Source organism: Empidonax traillii, unplaced genomic scaffold (assembly GCF_003031625.1).
Source record: "Empidonax traillii isolate 1590-97213 ecotype Southwest subspecies unplaced genomic scaffold, ASM303162v1 scaffold36:size2505666, whole genome shotgun sequence".
Lineage (NCBI taxonomy): Eukaryota > Metazoa > Chordata > Aves > Passeriformes > Tyrannidae > Empidonax > Empidonax traillii.
This window is the reverse complement of record NW_020955229.1, coordinates 2,270,902-2,291,043: the sequence shown is the minus strand read 5'-3', so window position 1 is coordinate 2,291,043 and position 20,142 is coordinate 2,270,902. Positions and strand designations below refer to the sequence as shown.

General features: G+C 45.7%; 1 protein-coding gene across 1 annotated transcript in view; it reads left to right on the top strand.

The window, feature by feature from the left end:
* The window catches only part of IGF1R (insulin like growth factor 1 receptor), a 136,073-nt gene that overhangs the window by 98,705 nt on the left and 17,226 nt on the right, over positions 1–20,142 (top strand). Inside the window, exons 3-14 of the mRNA XM_027877987.1 lie at positions 59–371; positions 2,675–2,823; positions 4,407–4,551; positions 7,553–7,767; positions 9,701–9,827; positions 11,062–11,300; positions 11,782–11,949; positions 12,098–12,302; positions 16,246–16,532; positions 17,993–18,129; positions 18,439–18,598; positions 19,597–19,702. Coding sequence (XP_027733788.1) covers positions 59–371; positions 2,675–2,823; positions 4,407–4,551; positions 7,553–7,767; positions 9,701–9,827; positions 11,062–11,300; positions 11,782–11,949; positions 12,098–12,302; positions 16,246–16,532; positions 17,993–18,129; positions 18,439–18,598; positions 19,597–19,702 — 2,251 coding nt within the window. The remainder of the gene's footprint in view (positions 1–58; positions 372–2,674; positions 2,824–4,406; positions 4,552–7,552; positions 7,768–9,700; positions 9,828–11,061; positions 11,301–11,781; positions 11,950–12,097; positions 12,303–16,245; positions 16,533–17,992; positions 18,130–18,438; positions 18,599–19,596; positions 19,703–20,142) is intronic.

The window sequence follows — 20,142 nt, the reverse complement described above, 5'->3', positions numbered from 1 at the left end:
GCTTTAGTGCCAGTGTGCAGCAGCTGGTGTTGATGCCCCCTTGTTTTCTGCCCTGCAGTGTGCCCCAGCTCGTGTGGGAAGCGAGCCTGCACGGACCAGAACGAGTGTTGCCACCCCGAGTGCCTGGGGAGCTGCACGGCCCCGGACAACAACACGGCGTGCGTGGCCTGCCGCAACTACTACTACGAGGGGGTCTGCATGCCCACCTGCCCCCCCAACACGTACAAGTTCGAGGGCTGGCGCTGCGTCACCAGGGAGTTCTGCTCCAAGGTCCCCGCCACGGATGCCAGTGAGTACGAGAAGTTCGTGATCCACAACGACGAGTGCATGGCCGAGTGTCCCTCCGGGTTCATCCGCAACGGCAGCCAGAGGTAACACAGCTTGGGGAGAGTCCGGACGCCTGGCCGGGGTTGGGCTTTCCACCCCTGACTCGGTGGCAGCAAATGGCCTGAGGGAGAAGGGAAGGCTGTACATGGAGATGGTGTGGCTCCCTGGCCTGGGGGAATTCCCCCTGAAAGGTGTGATGGTGTGTGGTGCCGTGCGCTGTCAGTGCACAAACGGGTCATCGCTTTCAGCTTGTTATTCTCTGCTTGAACCCAGGAACACAAGGTTGGAGTTGGCTGATGACCATTATCACACAGAGCAAACCATAGGAGCCGCCTTGCCTTGCCTGTTGCTTGCTTTGTGTGTGCCTGTGTTTTAGGCACATGTATTCTTCGGTGTATTCAGTTTTATTTCCCTTTATTTCCACTGTTACCAGAAGATAACAATGGTGTGTTTTAGAAGACAGTGATTGTATAGGTTGTGACAAAAATAATGCAGCTGCTGGCAATAGTACACAGAATAATTTCTTGCAAGAGTGTCACTCACCTGCTGTTACTTAATTCCAGCAGTAGAAGTGATGTGTGCTTATGAGTTTGGTAATTTGCCGGTGGTTTACGCAAGCAGCCTTCGTTGCCTACGTTAACCTTGGAAGGTGTGGACTTGGAGTGAAGTACAGTCAGTGTGCTAAAATTCCTAGTGCCTCAGTACCGTGCTAAAAAGATGTCTTTGTAGGCTGCTGGATTTTTTGGGAAGATCCGGCTGATATTTGGATCCAAGCAGCTTAACGCTGCCCAAATCCAGATACTCACCTGAGAAATGCTGCTGTTGTTGTGTGGGTGTTGTGCTCTCCTGCAGAGGTTGAGAGCAGCTGTAACTCCAGGCTGGGCAATGTTTTCTTTCCCAGAGGTGCTGTTTTGCAAATGGAAAGCATTTCCAGAGTCCTTGGTACATTCAGTTGAAGCCTCTTTCTTGTGTCTGCAGCTCTTAGTGGTTTGTGGCATGTTACAGTGCAGGATTTTGAAACTGGAGCTTACTACTAAGAAAAGGAGCTTTTTTCTGTTATGGTTTATGCATGGGAAACTGTTATCAATTTGCATGTTTCTTTAAGCTTCAGAAAAAAAAAAGTGGGTTAGGTTCTTTATAGAAGAATAAATAGTAAGTCCATGTCCATCATTGTTGTCAGCAGAAGCCTTTGTCTCTGAAGCTGGGTTTGGTTTTTTCATTCTTATTTTTCCTCTCTGAAGTGAGAAGGTGGCATAACTAATCATGAAATACCAAGGAAAGTGCTAGAATAAATTGAAAAATCAAAATTACCTCAAATCGGGAAAGACCTTTACCAGGAGTAGTCAGAACACACGAGATGTCCAATTTTGAGATGAATATACAGGCAGTATAACATGGAACCTTTAAAAAGCTGCTGTAACCAAAAGCTTGGGCTGACCTGAGTTCTTGTTACTTGAGTTTGGCCACTGAAAAACGCTCCTGAGTGCCTGTGAGTGTAAGAAACAGGAGTGAGCCTGTGCCTCAGTGTCTCCTCCCAGCTTCTGGCAACCTGGTTTCTCTGAGTTTGGGGCTGTGTCTGTCTCGATGTTTTATAGCCAGTGGTGACCTGTTCTCTTTCCATCTCTATCACCCATTTTGAACCTGCTTAGACTTCTGGTCTGCCTCTCCTAATTCCTGTTGTCAATTAGTTTTCCTTGCATCAAGACACAGCCTCCTGTTTGCTTAACTTGCTCTTTTAATGCCTCTTAAGCTGTAAGAAGTAGTGACTAATGGACTGCTCACTTTCTCCACCTCCCTCCTGACTTTATGCCCCCACAGTTGTCTTTCTGAGTTAAAATGTCCAGGAGTGTGGAATTCCCTAGTGCTGAGCTTTAAATACTGGTTTAAGGGCATGGAGACAGGCAGCTTTATAGGAACGTGAACAGTATTTTCCCATCTCCAGCTCTTGGCCTGGCCTATTTTGGGAAGTTGGGCCTGGATTAGCACAAAACCTCACTGCCCTCTGAGGTAAATGGGAAGGGAGGGGTTTCTGGGGATACTTAATCAGAGTAAATGCACAAATGCAAGGGCACTGGGTTGTACCTGGAGCTCCTTTGACTTGGGAAGGACCACAGAGCCTTCCAGAATCTGCCAGCCTGTGGATGTGGGTCCGTTCATTCACTGTAAGCCAGAGATGCTTCAACCACTTGGGGTCAAGTGTGTCCTCTCAACAAGCTGGCAGCTCTCATTCTATCCTGGAGGGTTTGTCCAGGCTTTAGAGGGAAGTATCTTCCAAAGTTCAGCCCAGAGCAGTCCGTGGACTCAGAGTTGTGTATCGGTGCTTATTTTGAATCTCTTTCTTTCCCAGCAGCATGTTCTGCAGCCCTTGTGAGGGGCCCTGCCCCAAAATCTGTGAGGATGGGAAGACGAAGACCATTGACTCTGTCACATCAGCACAGATGTTGCAGGGCTGCACAATCCTCAAGGGGAACCTGCTGATCAACATCCGCCGTGGCAGTAAGTGATGGCCTCTCTCTCTCAACCTCTGATAAGGCTGCTTTCCACGTCCTTCCTTTTGTCCTCAGCATAATGATAAGAACATTAAAACCTCAGCAGGCTGTTTGCTCTGCAGCCCCAGAGCTCAGCTCCTGTTTGGTTTGGCCCATGCTGGCACAGGTATTCAGTCCCAGGGAAAGCTGGTATTTTTGCTAGTTTTTTTGGCAGAACAAGGAAACCAGGATTAGGCAGTTAGACGAGCAGCAGTCCCAAAAGAATAATAAAGGTGGAAAAGTTGAAAAATCCTTGCATCTGGGTAGGTAAATAACTAGTTGCATGGCACTGAAAGGCTGCATATCCCCACTTTTTAGGGCAAGATGTGGTGTTTTGCTAAAACATGGAATCCAGAGTGCTGGGAGCTCATATAAAGCCCAACACTGTGCTGCTGGACGGTCAGCATTAGTGAGCTGGCCACCCTTGTCACATGTCTTGAACAAGCTCTGGATTAAATTTGTCAGAGCAGTGATTCATCAGCCAGGGAGGTGTTGACAGCTGATGAGCTCTTAAAAGCAGAGTAAAAATCGCTGTTAGTTTTTGTTGGATGTGTAGCTCCCTATGGAAGGTCCCTTTCGGTTTCATGAAGAAGGTTTGAAGATTGAGATCTGTTTGGTTCCCTGCCTCCTGCTGAATGAAAGCTGCAGGGTTCAGTAGCAGCAGCATGTGGATTATTTTACTCAAGGTCCCCCTCTTCCAAAGGTACAGTCTTCCCTTATGGAAGATGTCCCAGTTACCTGTGGCAAGTGTGGGGGGTTTTATTTTGTGTAAGGGTTTTTATTTTATTTATCTTAGAGGGCTGAAGAGCTCCTGCTTATTTGGTATGGGAACCAACCATTGCTGAGGTAAGGCCAGCAGAGCTTGAGCTCGTGAAGGATGGGGTGTTGCAGACCTGGGCAGGGACAGTTCACAGGGTACTGAAGGACTGAGGAGTGGAGCTTTCTCTACAGTCACGTTAATAATTTGTCACCTTCAGTGAGTTGTGTGGAACATGCTCCATGACACGAGCACATCCTTGTGGATTTTACCTTTACTGTTTCATCAGGACTTCTCAGTGTTGTAGCCAAAGCTTCTCAGGTCACGGCAATCGGTGCCCTGTCCTCCCAAGCACACCAGTAACACACCCCCACCTCTTCATCTTCAGTCTCATTCTCTGTTTTCCACTGGGGCTTTCTACCTGAGCTTTGCTCAATATCCAAAAGCAGTTCCAGTCTCATGGCTGTGTACGTTTAACAAGGGACTTTTCATCCCTGCCAGAATGCTGGCTCACCATTTGGTGCTGGCTTCAGAGAGCAATGCCCATGGAAAAAGCAGGTATTCCAGAATGGAAAAGCAAGACTGGTTTCCCAGTGTTACTCTGTGGCTTTATTTTACCCTTCAACCATCAGGCTGCACAGGCAGCTGTTCCTGGGAGAGGGAAAAGAGGGAAACCAGTGTGTCTCACTTTCAAAAGCAACAAATGCAAACATTCTCTTTTACTGAGCATTAAGGAGAGAATCAATCCAAGCTGTGACTCTTGTAATAGCAGAATTACCTTTTTTTTCCTGTAGATAACATCGCCTCAGAACTGGAGAATTTTATGGGGCTGATTGAGACGGTAACGGGGTACGTGAAGATCCGTCATTCCCATGCTTTGGTCTCCCTGTCTTTCCTGAAGAACCTGCGGTATATTCTGGGAGAGGAACAGGTGGACGGGTGAGTTCTCAGATATTTGTAGGGAGAGTCTTTACATGGACAGAGTGGTTTTGTTTTTACTCTATTTGGGAAAAGAGCATCTTCAGAAACGATCTGATTTCCTTGCAGTACTTTGGCTTTTAGCAGAGTTTTTTGGAGAATGTCAGCTGAAAGGAAACCTGAGCTTTACTAAGCAGGGAGAGTGCAACTCGGAGTGACCCAACAAGTGTGAAACAGATTGCAAGTTGCAATTGTTTGCCACTCCTTGAAGAATTAAAATTAAGTGAATTCTCTCCCAGGCACGCAAAAGACTGGTCAGGAAGAGTAAAGTTGATCCCTTGAAATGTTTGCTGTGCATTATATTGCTTCTTTTTGCTGTACATAACTCCTGCTTTCCTGTGATGGTAAAAGATTGTCAAGGCAAAAGTTTTTAGCCCCACAGAATGTGTGATGCTGAGGTGTGGTGGTGGTCCTTCAGAAAACTGCCTTGCTCAACCTCCCTCTTTCTCTCAGACTAAGTCTTTGGTCAGCCTTAAATTCTTAAAATTCCATCATCTGCCTGAGTGAAGGGGCAGCTCTTCCTCCTGCCCTGTCTGTCTCAGGAAGAGCTTTGGCTCTACAGAGAGGTTTGTTTCCAGCTGCAAATCCCAGAGGCCTGACCGTGTCGAGCACGTGGCTCATTCAACCTCTGACAGCCTGGTCTGCCCTCACAGATACTCCAGTCCTTGATTTGTCTTTCTTCCCCTCTGTTTCTTGATCTCTCTAAATGTGAGTTCAGCTTCGTGTCTCAAGTAGTAATTATGTTTATGGCACCTTGTCTGTCAGCCAGCAGAGCCCATACAAAGGGAAACGGCAGTTTTTTCCCAAACAGAGAAGTAAATAAATGCAGCTTTGAAGAAGAAAATGAGACTGAGTGTGGAGGCAAAATAGACCTATAGTAAAGAGCTACTTGTGCTAAGATTCCCCTATGTTAGGAGATGACTGCAGTTGCATACTTGGGGTCGGGGCAGTCTCTTTGCTTGGAAAATGCCTGGCATAATTCAGGCATTACCACAGTCGAAATGACATTTCCAAAAATACTTCAGTGGAAGTAGGCACCTGGCAAGGAAGGACTGAGCCTAAACAATTACTTTGGCAGAGTTAGGAACATCAGGGGGTGGGATCTTAGCCTGGGAAGCAGTGGCTGCTGGAACAAGAGCTGTTTGTGGCAGCACTGCCTTGGGGGGTGAGAAGAAGGTAACTTGAGGTCCATAATGATTGTTGTTCATTGCACAACCGACCCCACTGTCACTGTCCCTTTAGTTATTGAGCTGGTCTAAGAAAACAGCACTTCAGAATTTCTCTGTTCCTTATTCAGGTGCTGGTGCCTGCCTTGGTTGTCACAGAAAGTGGAAAGTTTAGGGTGAATCTACTTTGTTTGCCTCTTTTAAACACCGTGTGAAGGTGCCCCCATGGCAAGAAAAGAATTTCTCTTTGCAGATAGGGGAAGTGGACTGGAGATGTGCTGGAGGGGTCTCGGGGTCTGTTGCAGGATTTTGGCTCCTGGTCTGGCACTGGCTCTGCCCGACCCCTCCACTCTGCTGGGGTCGGTGTGTTCGCTGCTGTCATGAGCTGCAGATGCCTTGTTGGTGGATGGTGTTTAGGGAGCACTTCCCAAAAGCATCCCAGGTCGGGTACCTGGAAAATGAGCAGCTTGTGGCCTTCAGGAGCAAGCGAGGAGATGGTGACTGAGGAGGAGTTCCAGTTGTGACACGGACCTGCTGCTGACGTGTTTCCACCCCTGCAGCAAATCGGGGGAAGTCTCTTAAAAGCAAAACATCCTCCCCCCTGTTTTCTACACCCTTTTGAAGCAGAGGCATCAGTAGCTGTCAGGCCTGTTGGAAGGTGTGAACAGGATCTCTGGTGTTGTGTGACTCCTCACTGAAGATGTTAGTTTTTTTTTTTCCTGGGATCCTCATTGTCAGGGGACGGTGGATTCAGCACCAGAGCAGCAAAGCTTTGATCCAGCCACAGCATTTCAGCCCAGTGTGGCTCCACTGACGTGGGGTTACCAATGCAAGATGGGCTTCCTTGTGTTAATGATGGATTTTGTGCTGCTGTAGTTCGTGCTGGGGGGACTTCCCACAGAAGTGGAATAAATGCTGCCGTGGTGGGTTGGTTTGATTCTGATTCATCAGCTACACAGACCTTTAACTCATTTCCCAGCAGTGCATTCCTGTCCCTACTGTCCCAAAGTGTCGGTGTCCTTGCAGGTGTTGCCTTGCTGCTGATGTAGAGCCTATAATCCTGCTCCTGCTGCACCTGTGGGTTTTTTCCAATTCAGCACAACTGAATAGTACCAGGAATTTCTTCATAACATGTAATAGGATAAATAGGATTTACACACCCGGCTTTGTGTTCGTATCTGTGGAAATAAAGGATGTACATGTTATTCCACGGCTGTGTTTAGGGAGTGGGCTCAGCACAGCTGCCTGTGTTTAGTTGTGTGTTTTGAAGTGTGGGTCCTGTTTGCTGTCAGGTTTTGATGTACAGGTGCAGCTGTACTTGGCACAACGTAGGAAAACCTTTATTGGGCCAAGAGGTAAACTAAGACAGAGAGGCAAGGAAATCTCACTGTGCAAACTCTTGGAGTTGCTTTGGTAAACACAAGCAAGACAGCTGTGTTAATGATTGCTTTATTGTCAGACCTGCAGCAGGCTTTTCCTTCCACAGGCTATCTAAGGTTACTGCTTCCAGCATAGAGACCTGCTCTTCAGAGCACGTGGATTTATATTCCTTGTAGTAGCTCCTACACAATTATTAAAACACATGTTGGAGTGGCTTTAGATGGTGGGGTGTCCTGTGTTACAGTCATTTCCTGCCCCTGAGCATTCAGGGAAAACTTGCTCCATGGGAGAGAAGAAAACCCTTTGCTGAACACCAGTTTAAAGTAAGAGGGAACAGAGTGTTTTAAAGTTTTCTTATATTAAGGGATTCTTCTTTGGAATTGGCTATGAATTAAAACTAATATTTTTTCTTCTAGGAATTATTCCTTCTACGTGCTTGACAACCACAATCTTCAGCAGCTCTGGGACTGGAACCACCATAACCTGACGATCAGTGAGGGGAAAATGTACTTTGCATTTAATCCTAAACTGTGTGTTTCTGAGATTTACCGCATGGAGGAAGTTTCAGGAACCAAGGGACGACAGAGCAAAGGAGATATAAATCCAAGGAACAATGGGGAGAGAGCCTCTTGTAAGTAAACAGACAAAAAACTCTCAAGGCAGACTGCCCAGGAGGGTGTGACAAGGGAAACCCCAACACACCACTGCAATATTTAGGTTTAGACCTCGGAGGAGCCTTTCAGCCATTCTGCTTGTTCAGGTTTTAAACTGTAGCTGGGAAGGTGCATTTGAACACATGGAAAACAATGTGGTTGCACAGTCTCTATCTTGTCTGGAAAACCCAGATTCCCAAATTCCCTGTTTGGTGCCAGCAGCAGCACATAACAGCAGGAACATACCTGGGAAATGAGAAGTGAAATCCCAGAGTTTTGTGTACCCAACGAGGAGCAGTTTCTCAGTCTCCTTCCTAACTGTGCATCATTAGAGGGATTTTCCTCTCTCAGATACCTGCTCTGTCTTGATACTAAGGGTGCTGCTGCATAACAATTCCATAGACACCGAAACGAAATGTTACATTCACCCTCTGCCAAATATTGTACCTTGTTGCTCGGAATGCTGGTCGTAAACTTGACTTTCTGTGGTTTATGTTCAAATTACTTGCTTTTGAATTGAGAACACTTCTTGATGTTCTGCAGCGTTCCTAAACCTGGGTGCCTCCACATTTAGTTTTGGATTCTGCCGTGGTCAGTTATTGGGAAGTCCTGTTTTGGCTCCACTGGGCTGCACACCAGGTCTGCACTTGTAACCAGCGTGTTTGAGAGCAGTCTGTCACCTAGGAATGGAGGCAACAGAATGCTCGCTGATTTTAACTCTTAACTCTTAAAGCTGGCAATGCATTTTTCCTTTGGCTAGTTTGGGGTGCTTTTTGGAGCCGAGTAAATTGAGGTGGACCTTGTGTCCAAGTCAAGCCCCCTTGCTGTGGGTGGTGTTTCCAGGAGTAGGACACGGCGGCTGCCGAACGTCCGTCCCTTCAGGCGTGCTGGGCGCGCGCAGATGGCCCCGGTCCTTGCTGTTGAGCACCCTCCATTCTTTGCACGTTCAATGGAGCCAAGCCCTGCAGTCCTGGAGGAGTTACAGACACACAGCCAGGCCTCACTACCACTGAGGCCAGTGCCAGCCACTGCCTGCTTTTTTAAGAAACCAGTACAGAAAGCTTTCTGACTCTCAGAAGGGGAAAAGAATCAACAAAAGCCAAACTGCCTTTGCAAAGATAGCACCAACAGTGCCAGTGTACACGAGGGTGAAAACCCCTTTATTTGCAGAGCCTTCTGTGGAACGTTGGAAACTAACAGTTGACAGAACACGATTTCTTCATCCAAGAATTAAGTTTTTAAAATGCTATTTTGTTTTGGGTTGGAAAGCTCAGTGAGTTGGTAGTGGGAAGCCATTCATCTCAAAGCTTGTGGGCTTCCATCCAGGCCTGTTCACAAGAGTAGCTGGAAGCTGCTGCCATCAAATGGTTGTGCCGTATATGAACTGAGTTTTGGAGTTCTTGGTCCGGCCTCTCATGAATAGGAATGTAAACTCCTTTGTCCTTTCCGTGTTGTTCACTCTCCAGAAAAACAAATTGTAGTTGTCAAGAGTTGTCCTGGAGAGTGAGAACACAGCGGCTGGTTACTGCTCTGCACGTGCTTTGCAGTTGGATGATGATGAATTCAGCGCTTCCAGACCAGTCCTGTGGATAAACAGCACTTCCATTCCTCACTCAGGGAGAGCCTGAAGTAGTTCTCAAGAGCTTTCTGGTGATGCATTAGAAGAAAAACTGCTTCAAAAAAACTAATAACAAGTAGCTCCAGCGTATTCTAACGTGATTGCCAAGGTCACTGCTTGCCCTTAAGTATTCAAACGTAGTGGGATGAAATAGGAAGCTCTGCAGAGACAAAGGCTGTTGGTATCCTGAGGTGCTACTGGAAAGGCTCATTAGCTAAAATAGACACCTAAGAAACAGCAAAACCTGACAGGGGGTGTGACACTAACTCTGTCCTGTCCCTTTTGTATTGCAGGTGAAAGCAAAATTCTGCATTTTGTTTCCAACACTACCCTCAAGAACCGGATTAAACTGACGTGGGAGCGGTATCGGCCTCCAGATTACAGAGACCTCATCAGCTTCACTGTGTACTACAAAGAAGCGTGAGTAAATGTCCTCAGGGCCTAATCAGGGCAGCCCAGGAGATGGGAACAATTCTGTTCCTACTGTTGCAGAGCTCATCCAGTTTACTTATTTCATCCTCAAGTCCTGCCTCTGTTCAGATTCTTCCTCTGGTGGAGCACAAGCTGCCTTTAAAGAGGGTTATTTGAATGAATCCTACAAGTGGATTGCAAATCCATCAGGAAGTTTCAAATCTGAAAAAAAAAAAACGAAAAGAAAGATAGATGGATGGCTTGGCTGTTCTCAGGAGTCTGATTTGAAATGCTTCATAAGTTGTCATGTTTACAGAGATATTTTCATTCCTTGGTCATAATAATGACTGGAGAGCCTCACAGAACACGAGTTTGCCCTGTCACCTGCATGACTTGTCTGCTCAGGGTTTAGGGTTATTTAGACTGTCCAGCTTTGTTTTTTTTCTGCATGACTATTTCTTGATCATGAAAGTGTGGGGCACTTACTGGAGAGATCAAAATAACTTGGGGTGTGCCTCTGCCTTTGCACGTCCCTGCAACATCGCAGGTTTAAAATAACGAAAACATACTAATGAGCTCACAAATAACCCCCCAAGAAGTTTGGAGGTGTGAAAGGGAGGTTCAGAATGCTGGCAGTGACATACAGAGCAAGGCTACAAAACACGGGAGGACAAATCCTTACAAATGTCCCGCATCACTTGAAAAAGAATATCATTGTGACGTTGTACAATAAACTCAGTGCAGGTAGTTCTATAGTTATTAATAACAAGAGTTTATGTGCTCTACTGAAAAGTAGAACTTTATATGTAAGTGTGTTTGTATTGTATGGAAATAAAAGGGGGGGAAAGCCTGTTGGAGTGGTCAAGGCCAGTCACAGAACTTTGGGTTCTTTATGGTAAAAAGCTTGGCCACTGTCAATAACTGTCTTGAGCTGCCTGTGTTTGATAGGGATGTCTGTAGCATTTCACTGCCTGTTTGGGTTAAAAAATAGATAAATATAGTGTTTTCTTGGAGAACATTGTCTTACTACTAGTGACTGAAGGTAAACCTGCAGCTGAAGCTGGACTCTGAATTTTGTACTGCTTGGAAATAGGGATTTTAGTCTGTTTTGTTCTGCTGGGGAAAAACAAGTAAACTTTATATTTTTCACTGAGCAACTCTGAAGTGAGGAACTCTCGGTCATCTATGACAGTCTTTAGGAGAAAATAAATATTTGTGCTGCTTTTTCCTGTGACTATTTCAGACCATTCAAAAATGTGACAGAGTACGACGGGCAAGATGCGTGTGGCTCCAACAGCTGGAACATGGTTGATGTTGACCTGCCACCGAACAAAGAGAACAATCCTGGAATCCTGCTGCAGGGGTTGAAACCTTGGACTCAGTATGCCATTTATGTCAAGGCTGTTACCCTCACCATGATGGAAAACCATCATATTCACGGAGCAAAAAGTGAAATCATCTACATACGAACCAACGCTGCGGGTGAGTTGCTGAGCTCTGGGGTGAGAGGTTGATGATGCTGCAGGTGTGATTGGTGTGTTATTGTGCGAGTTCTGTTGTTAATACAGAAATGGAGTTTATGTGCAGATGATGTGCATAATGCTAGAAGTTTGATTACGAAAGCATTAAAATTTGAATTAAAAGTGTTTTTTTCAGATGTTATTTTCATTGGGAACCATGGGAGTTCCTTGGAGTTAGAATTTCAGGCTTTTGCTCTGTTGGTGAAGGTGAATTTTAAGTACAGCTTTGGATTGGGACTGTATGTGGTTGCAGTTGAACCCTTGGTAACTGTTGTTAGTGAGGCGTAAGTGGGAAATCCTTTATTTGAAATAGGGTGGTGTTTTTCCCTGAAGTACAGACATGGATTGGGATCCACTTCAAAAGCTTGCTTGGAAATACACCGTAGAATTCCCTAGGTTTAAATACCTTTCTTTTCCTTTTTTTTTTTTCCCCCCTCCTCCAGTGCCATCCATTCCCTTGGATGTTATTTCGGCATCCAACTCCTCATCCCAGCTGATTGTGAAATGGAATCCTCCCTCTCTTCCCAATGGCAACCTCTCCTACTACATCGTGCGCTGGCAGCAGCAGCCTCAGGACAGTTACCTCTACAGACACAATTACTGCTCCAAAGGTAGGAGAACCAACCCTGCTGTGTTCCAGTGCCTGGGACTCTGCCCTTCGCTGGCAAGAGCTGGTGAATAAACATGGATAAAACATGGATTGTTGCTGCAGCCGTGGTCTGGAGGGAAAGGGAACGAGCTCTGTTCTTTTCTTTTCAGACAAAGTCCCAATTCGAAGATACGCTGATGGGACCATTGATACAGAAGAAGCGACTGAGCCCACCAAGCCAGAGGGCTGTGGGGGGGAAAAAGGACCTTGTTGTGCTTGTCCCAAGACAGAGGCGGAAAAGCAAGCTGAGAAGGAGGAAGCAGAGTACCGCAAAGTCTTTGAGAACTTCCTTCACAACTCCATCTTTGTCCCTAGGTAATGGATTCTGGACACTTTCTCTTTGGAAGTGGGGCTGATAACTGTATGGGTGACACCCGAAACGCACAAGCATTACCTTTCCTTTCATGTGAGACAATCTGCAGCCTTCCTCTGCAGTTTCTCTTGTTTGCTGGTTTTCATTTCTTTCTTTCAATTCCAACCCATAGTAAGGGTTCTTACCTGTATTGATCAAGGATTTCAGTGAGGGGTTCTTTTCAGACTCGAGAGTCACTTAAGGAGCTCTTTGTCTATAAGGGTTTCAGAGATGAGCAACATGTGGTAGACAAAGGGTTTCAGATTTGATCTTCCTCTAAATAGCCATTTAAGTGCTTGTGTTCCTAATCTGAAGATTTATTTGCCTTTGAAATTCAGGGCACGGTCACCTCACAGCATTGAAAATGGTCTCTCTTTCTCGCTGCACTAATTACAAAGGGCCTGTTGGTTTCCTGGGTTTGTGCTGCAGAGAAGTATTAAATATTTCCACCCTGCCACAATAAACACCTGCTTACGTGTTAAGTGGAATAGTAACGATTTTATGCTGCAGCAATAGAGTAGATTCTACTGAATTAATAGGTGATTTTGATCCTTGAGTTTCCAATTTATCCTTCAGGTAAGCTGTTCTGCTTTAGGTAATTGGATGCTGGGGCCAGGCACACAATGTTATAGCTGTTAAATTACAGTTTATACGCAGTCCAGTCTCAGTTGTGCACGTTGCCTCGTTCTCTCTCCTGGCAGGGGAAGTTTATGGTCAAGTCCTGTGTTTGAGAACTCCAGAGTGTGGCATTTCTGCTCATTAATGCTGGTTTATGTCAACTCTCCACTGTGATTTTTCGGTCCTCAATTCAAGCATGTGTTGGGTTGGTGGACTTGGGACTGTGATATTTGCAGAGCTTCTTAGCTTTCCCCCAAAAATGAGGAACTAAATACTGCCTGTCCTTGGAGTTGTGAAGTATCTGAGCTCTCTTGGGGTCACATTTAGCATTTGGGGCTGACCTTGTGCAGGGTTTCTCTGCTGCTGCTGAGAACTAGCAGCAGAGATCAGGTACGGGGAAGTTTTAGCTGCCGTGTCTGGCCGTGATGTAACTCCTGAGCAACGTGAAATCTCGAGATCTGATTTCAGACTCCAAGGAACAGCACAGCAAGGAGTTTTGAAAGGCGTGTGTCAGGTCTAAACTACTTGAAAGTCTGTTGCAAAGGAGTTTTTAAATTTCCCCGAAGCTTTTGTTATTTAAAATATGTGTTATCTTCTCTCAAATTTTCTTGCATTCCTGCCTTCACCCTTCCCCCCCCAAGTAAACTCATAGAACCTTGAGCTCAGTCAGTAACAAACACACTGGTCAGTTCCCCAAGAGTTTCCTGAAAGTTTGTCCTTTTTCCTTAACTTACTGTCATGAGGGTGTTTTGTAACAGCAGGGACAGATAAGGTACAACACTCAGCAATAGCTGCGTGGCCAAACAACTTTTAAGAGCCTGTATGTCAGGGAATTAAAGATTATGACGCCTCCGTGGGGCAAATCTAAGCGCTTTGTTACTTGTTGATGTCGGGTTTTTTTCCTCTCTTTCCCAAGGGAGAAGCTAATTAATGTGTTAATGCAAGCCTCAGTAGCAGTATTTGTTTCCAGTGTTCTACCTGTCTCCAGGATGTTATGAAAGAGTTGCAGCACCTAATACGGCGTGAAAGTATTTGACTGGGTGGTTTTAGGATTGGTTAAGAAGAAGCCTGTTGATCTAATCTCTTGTGCAATTCTGGATGACCCCGTGTGTGTGTTACTGCTGTGGTGGCTTTCAAACACCGGGACTCTGCTTAGCCTCGAAGAGACACTCACAACCAGGGGAGGAGCAGTTATTCTGCAAGTTTTTTGTTTCTCTAATGAGCAGGGTGAGAAGGGCTCTGTGTGCAGTCTGAGGAGTAACATTAAAATTGCCACGAAGAACAGTGAGCTTTTCTGTTGAATGTTAGCTTTTCCCCTTCTTTTTAAATTTGATTTAATTTTTTACAGTGTTATTTTTAATTTTTCACCTGCATTCCTCTTCCTTCCTCTCCTTGAAGAGAATAGATGATTTTTCATGGTTTTATCTCAGGCTTACTTCCGTGGATACTTGTTTTCTGCCTTTATCTCTGCCTTTCATGAAAGCAGGAAGCTGCTGGACCGAAAACCAGTGGAGTCAAATCTCCTGATGTTTCAATCCTGTTTGCCTTGTGGTTATCCTGCAGCTCTTTTTCTCTTCCTGCTCCCACTGCAGTTTTCACCAGCAAGTTTTGTGTCCCTTTATCTTTTTCCCCAAAGGCAAGGTGGGACTGTACTTCCCCCCTTCTCCCAGATACCACCAGAGAGTTGAAACTCGGTGCATCCCATAAAAGCAGAGATAAAACCAGGCCTTTTGGGTTCTTGCATTGCCTTTGTGGCTGATTGAAAAATGAACTTTTAATTTTCACTGCTTGTATCGCAGAGCCTCTGCAGATGTTCATCAGTTCAGTGTTAGGCACCCAAGTTTTAGCAGATTGAAGGTTTGTTCTGTCCACTGAGTTAAGACAGTTAATGAATACTCATTGTAAGCAGGGTGAATAGGTTTAGTAACTTCCATAAATACCAGTGTAGAGGAGGCACAAACACTTACATCTCCTATGAAATTCCCTTAACTGACGAGACATTGACTTGTATGTCACTTGAAACAATTTCTTGTTAACTTAGGATGTTCTTTCCTTGCCTTTGCCTTTGTTTATTTCTGGTTTACGTGGTGGCTGAGAGTGTCAAAACAACTACTCAAGATGTACTAAAAGGATTTTGGAAAAATCTGTAGTGAACTCCTAAAAAAAAAAAAAAAAAAAAACCACAGAAAAAATTCATCCAACCTCTGCCAGAGGGTTTCAAAACCAAGTGAGCCTGTTTTTGGCTCTGGGAGCAGCTGCCTTGTGGCTGCATGTGCTAAGATAATGTGTTTGACAGTGAGTTAACTTCTCCTGTTGAGTCATCTCTCCTCCTGTTGTGTGTTTGGGGGAGGCCTCCTTTGCCTGGTTTGTAACTCTCTGGGAGAGATGTCAGACCTCATGTCCTTGATCCCTCTCGCCACATGGGCACTGGTGGGGTGATTTTAGGAGGGGTAGGATACCATCCAAAACGACTCCAAGAGCATCTTGGTGCCTGTGCTGTCACTCAGGCCTGTCCATCACAGCGCTTTCCGAGGCTCGGGGATGCAGCAGTGTTGCTGTAAATCCTCAGGTTTTTAACCCTGCTTAAATTTCGCCCAGATTTCCCCTAAGGCAAAACTGCTCGTTGAACTTGTGGCTCTCCCCAGTATTAGTGCTGTGTTTGCTCACACAGGAAGGTTGTTCCTTTGCAGAGCTTTTGTTTGGGTGAGAGAAGCAGAGATGCACAGATAACCACCCGAGTGCTGGTGAGCAGTCACGGTCTTCAACTGCCTTCCAAGGCTTCTTTTGTCAGTGCAATCCGTTCTAAGGTCTGTAATTTCATCACAACTGCAAAGCTAAACTCTCAGTAGGCTTAACTTCCTTGGCCAATCCAGCAAACTTCAAAACACTCTTTTCCCCCCTAATGTTTCCAACCTTAAACATCTGATTTTTATTTTAAGCGTCAACATGACTGTCATGAAACACAAATCCGGGATGTTTATTGAATAACAGGGAAGCCATTTTTTGCTCTTTGGTGTGAGGTCAGAAGTTTGCACATTTATCTTGGGGCGCAGCGTGAGCTTCAGAGTTGTGGTTGGTCCCTGACCAAAAGAGAGAGAGATGGGCTGTGCTGACATGGGGCAGGTTCAGATCGAGGCACTTTTCCCCTTGTTTTGCAGTTCGCTTTGTTCAGCTTTTTTAACAGCAGTTGCCTCTTTCGCTGGGGCGTTTTGCGCAGCTTTCCTGAGGCTGGAGAAAATATGGGTTTCTTCTGGGGAGACCTTTTCCACAGCCATGTCTGCCCCACAGGCCCGACCGCAAGCGGAGGGACGTGTTCCGGATCGCGAACGCCACTCTGGCCGCTCGGAACAGGAACGTGACGGGGACAGATCACTTCGCCAACGCCTCTGACGCCGAGGAGAGCGAGGTGGAGTACCCCTTCTTCGAGACCAAGGTGGATGGCAAGGAGAGAACCGTCATCTCCCACCTCCAGCCTTTTACCCTTTACCGCATCGACATTCACAGCTGCAACCACGAGGCCGACACGCTCGGCTGCAGCGCTTCCAACTTCGTCTTTGCCAGAACCATGCCCTCAGGTACGCTCTCCCAGGGGCTCTCCCAAGGGCCCTCACAGGGTGCAGCTTTGGCTCGTGTGCTGGGGAGGACGAGCTCTCCAAACCCAGTTAGAAATACCCATAAAAAATTCTGTGCAAGAAAATGAACTGGAACTGTGTGGATTTCGAAGTCCTTGACTGGTTCCCAGTGTGTGCGCTGAGCGACGCGTTCGAGTCTGTGCCGTGATCTGGAGAAAGGCAGAAGTTCATTAGCAGCTTAATTAGGAGAGAATCTGTTCCCTAGCGATAGAGGTGAGACCCACAGACGTGGTGGGCTGGAAGGTTTTGTCCCTCAGTGCCCTGTGTGCTGAATGGAGACAGGGCAGTGTCGCTCTGCTAATGTTTGGTTTTGCTGTGCTCACTTGGAACTGTTTGCAGATGTTGGAGTTTTGCTGGTGGGAATGTTTGCCAAATGTTTCTTCTGTCACAGAATGACCATGCATTTGTCCAGCCTGGGAACAGGAGGAATACTGTGTTCCTTTGTGCCCAATCCCTGGCCCCTGGAGCACTTCAAATAGGAAGCATTGAATGCTGTGCTCGTGTTTGGGGCTCTTACAGATTGTACTTCTTCTGAGAAGAATAGAGATGATTTTAGTGTAAGCTCATATGCATCCAGCAACGAGCTTCTGACTCCAACAGATGTCTGGCGATATTGGATGCAGAATGGTAGCAATTTTGTTTTGTTTCTGGAAGGAAAGGCTATCATAATCCAGATCCAGCTGTGTCAGTAAAAAAGGCAAAAAGTATTGCTTATTTCAAGGAAATAAGGAAATCTGTGAGATCAGGGAAAAGGAAGTAAGCGTTCCCAGATTTTTTAACACATGGCTCTGATAATTAAAGGCTAAACAATTCTGTTTTCTTCTAAACATAACAACTGTATTTTTGAAGGAGTGGTCTTCTTTCTTTGACTGAGATGGGGCTCACATTCCTGTTAAGTTTTCAATAAACCACATAAAATGATTAGGAACTAAATAAGGATGAAGCGCTTCCTGAATTGCTGATGAGACTGTTTTAAACTGGGACGAATTCCCTCTGACTGTTTTAGGAGAGGGCTGCTGGTGGGGCAGTTGTGTGTTCACAGCTGTTTGCAGCCAGGTTGTTGTTACAGCTGTTTGGTGGGAACAGCTCCTTGCACTGTTCTGGTGTAGTGGAAAGTCGGGAAGGAAGAATCAGGTGCTGATAAACAGGTTTTTTTTGGCACACAGAGCCCATACCTGGCGGAGCTGCATCCACTGCACTGGTTTTCTGGGAACCAATAGCTGAGACTCTGCTGATCTCCAGCAGGGCCCTGGCCAGTGCAGTTGGCTCCCTGGGTTTGAGCAGCTCTTGCTGCAGAGTTTCTTCCCCCGTAGTGTGACCCTTCCGTTCTCCCCCACTCTTGCATGAGTTCCCCTTTCAGTATTAGGTGTTCTCATCTCACCTCACCTGTAAATATTTTACAGAGGGAGCAGATAACATTCCAGGAACGGTATCATGGGAAGCAAAAGAGGAAAATACCGTCTACCTGAAGTGGTCAGAGCCTGCAAGTCCAAATGGGCTCATCCTGATGTATGAAATCAAGTATGGGCAGCAGGGAGAGGTGAGGATTTCACATTACTGCTCATAATTTATACACCAGAAAGGATCTTTCTTAATGTGCTTCTGTGTAGTGCTTCAGCCCCCAAACAGGAACTGTGATTTCAAACACCCAGCACCCACCAGCGAGTCATTCCCATGTTTCCCTCATTTTGAGTTATTAAATTCCACATATCTCCTTAAGGTGTTTGAAGTAAAACTGATCGGGTGGGACTTTTAGTTACAAAAATTAGCTTATCCTGCAGCTGCATTGCTTTTCAGGAATGAAGGAATGTGAAGATCCTAACATGTGCAAATTGCTTTTTTGTTTTAGGAGAAGCGGGAATGTGTTTCCAGACAGGAATACAAGAAGCTTGGAGGAGCTAAACTAACTCACCTGAACCCTGGGAACTATTCTGCCAGAGTTCAGGCCACGTCCTTGGCTGGAAATGGGTCCTGGACTGAGCCAATCTCTTTCTACGTGCAGCCCAAATGTAAGACAGGTGTTTGTTGCCTGTGCCAAACTGGAGAACTGGTGTCTTTCTAATAATGCCTGATGTTTAAGTGTGTCACTGGGTGTCTGAGCCTGTTGCCTGTACTCTGAGTACTCCTCTTATGTGCTGGTGGTTCTTTGGGAACTCTTCTCTGTTCCGTTTTTATGGCAAGTGTTGACAACCAGGAGGGGCGTGTGAGATGTGTCCTTCCCTCACAGCGCTGTGTGTCTGTGAGAGGTGCAGCAGGTGGTGGGTGTGGAGAACACACTGCTGTGCCTTCCTGGGACGTACAGCTACATTGGGAATGTGATGTTAGCCATAACAACGTGGAGCTGGAGTGTCCAAAACCTGTGGCAACAAGGCAAACCCGCTTTAAATTGCAAAATAATAGGAAAAACAAATTGTTTGTGTGGATTTTTGGCCGGCAGGTTGACCTGTTCCGAGTGACTTCTGATAAAGATGCTGACAGTGGGAGTGATTTATATTTTGGAAGAACACCACCACAGTGACCCTCAAGAACTGGGTGTTTAGTTGTTGAGCAGATATCTCCCCACAACACTGGAACTCCATGTCTTGTTCCTTGTTGGTTTTCTGAGTGCTGCACTTTGAACAATTTGAAGTAAAGAGCAGTGCCTGTACGTTCTGAATATATGGAAAAGCAGTTTCAAGGTGAACAAAAGGTGGAGAAAAGGTGAACATGCAAGTGAACAATTGGATATTGTTCACTGAGGAATGTAAGTCCTTAAGCACAGCTTGTGAAAACAAAGCCCAGACAGACACTGTTCTGTACAAAATTAATGCCTCTCAGTGTCTGCTTTCTTGTTGAACTCATCTGCAGTCAGGGAGGGTTTCCGAGTACATTTTTCCACATCAGACAAGAAAATGAGAACTTTGATTTCTTCCCTGTGTGGAAATACACTGAGTGGGTTTTGAATGTTTCTTTGTTTAGAGGAGGTTTTACAGAATCCCTGATACAATTGTTTTCTTGTCGGTTGCAGCAGCAAACTATGGAAATTTCCTGCACTTGGTAATTGTGCTCCCTCTTGCTCTGCTGCTCATCATTGGGGGATTGCTGACAATGCTGTATGTCTTTAACAAAAAGAGGTGAGTTGTATGTGCTGCTGCTTAAACCTGCAGGAGGGGGACTGTTTATTGTGAAATCTGTGCCCGTGGAGCAGGTTAAAAAATTAAAAAGAGAAATGGCATTCGGAGGAGTCGAGAAGCTGAAGTAGTTCTGTCTCGTTGGTGTGTAAAAGGAGGTGGTTTAGAGTTACCAGCCTCTGGCTGCTGCTTCTGCAGATAGGAAGAGGCTTTGTATTCCAGTATCATATTTGAGAGGGAAGAGGAAAGCTTGTGAGGAACATGTGGGTCAATGATGGCACACACTGGACCTGTATAATCAGAAGATGTGACTGAAATATGGCTCAATGTAAATCATGAAAACTTAGTTCTATTTAGGTTAATTGGATTTAATTCTAGAGGGTTTTTTGAAGTCTTTACATCCACTTAAAAAATTATATTCTGGCCAAAAGTGATTTGTTTTC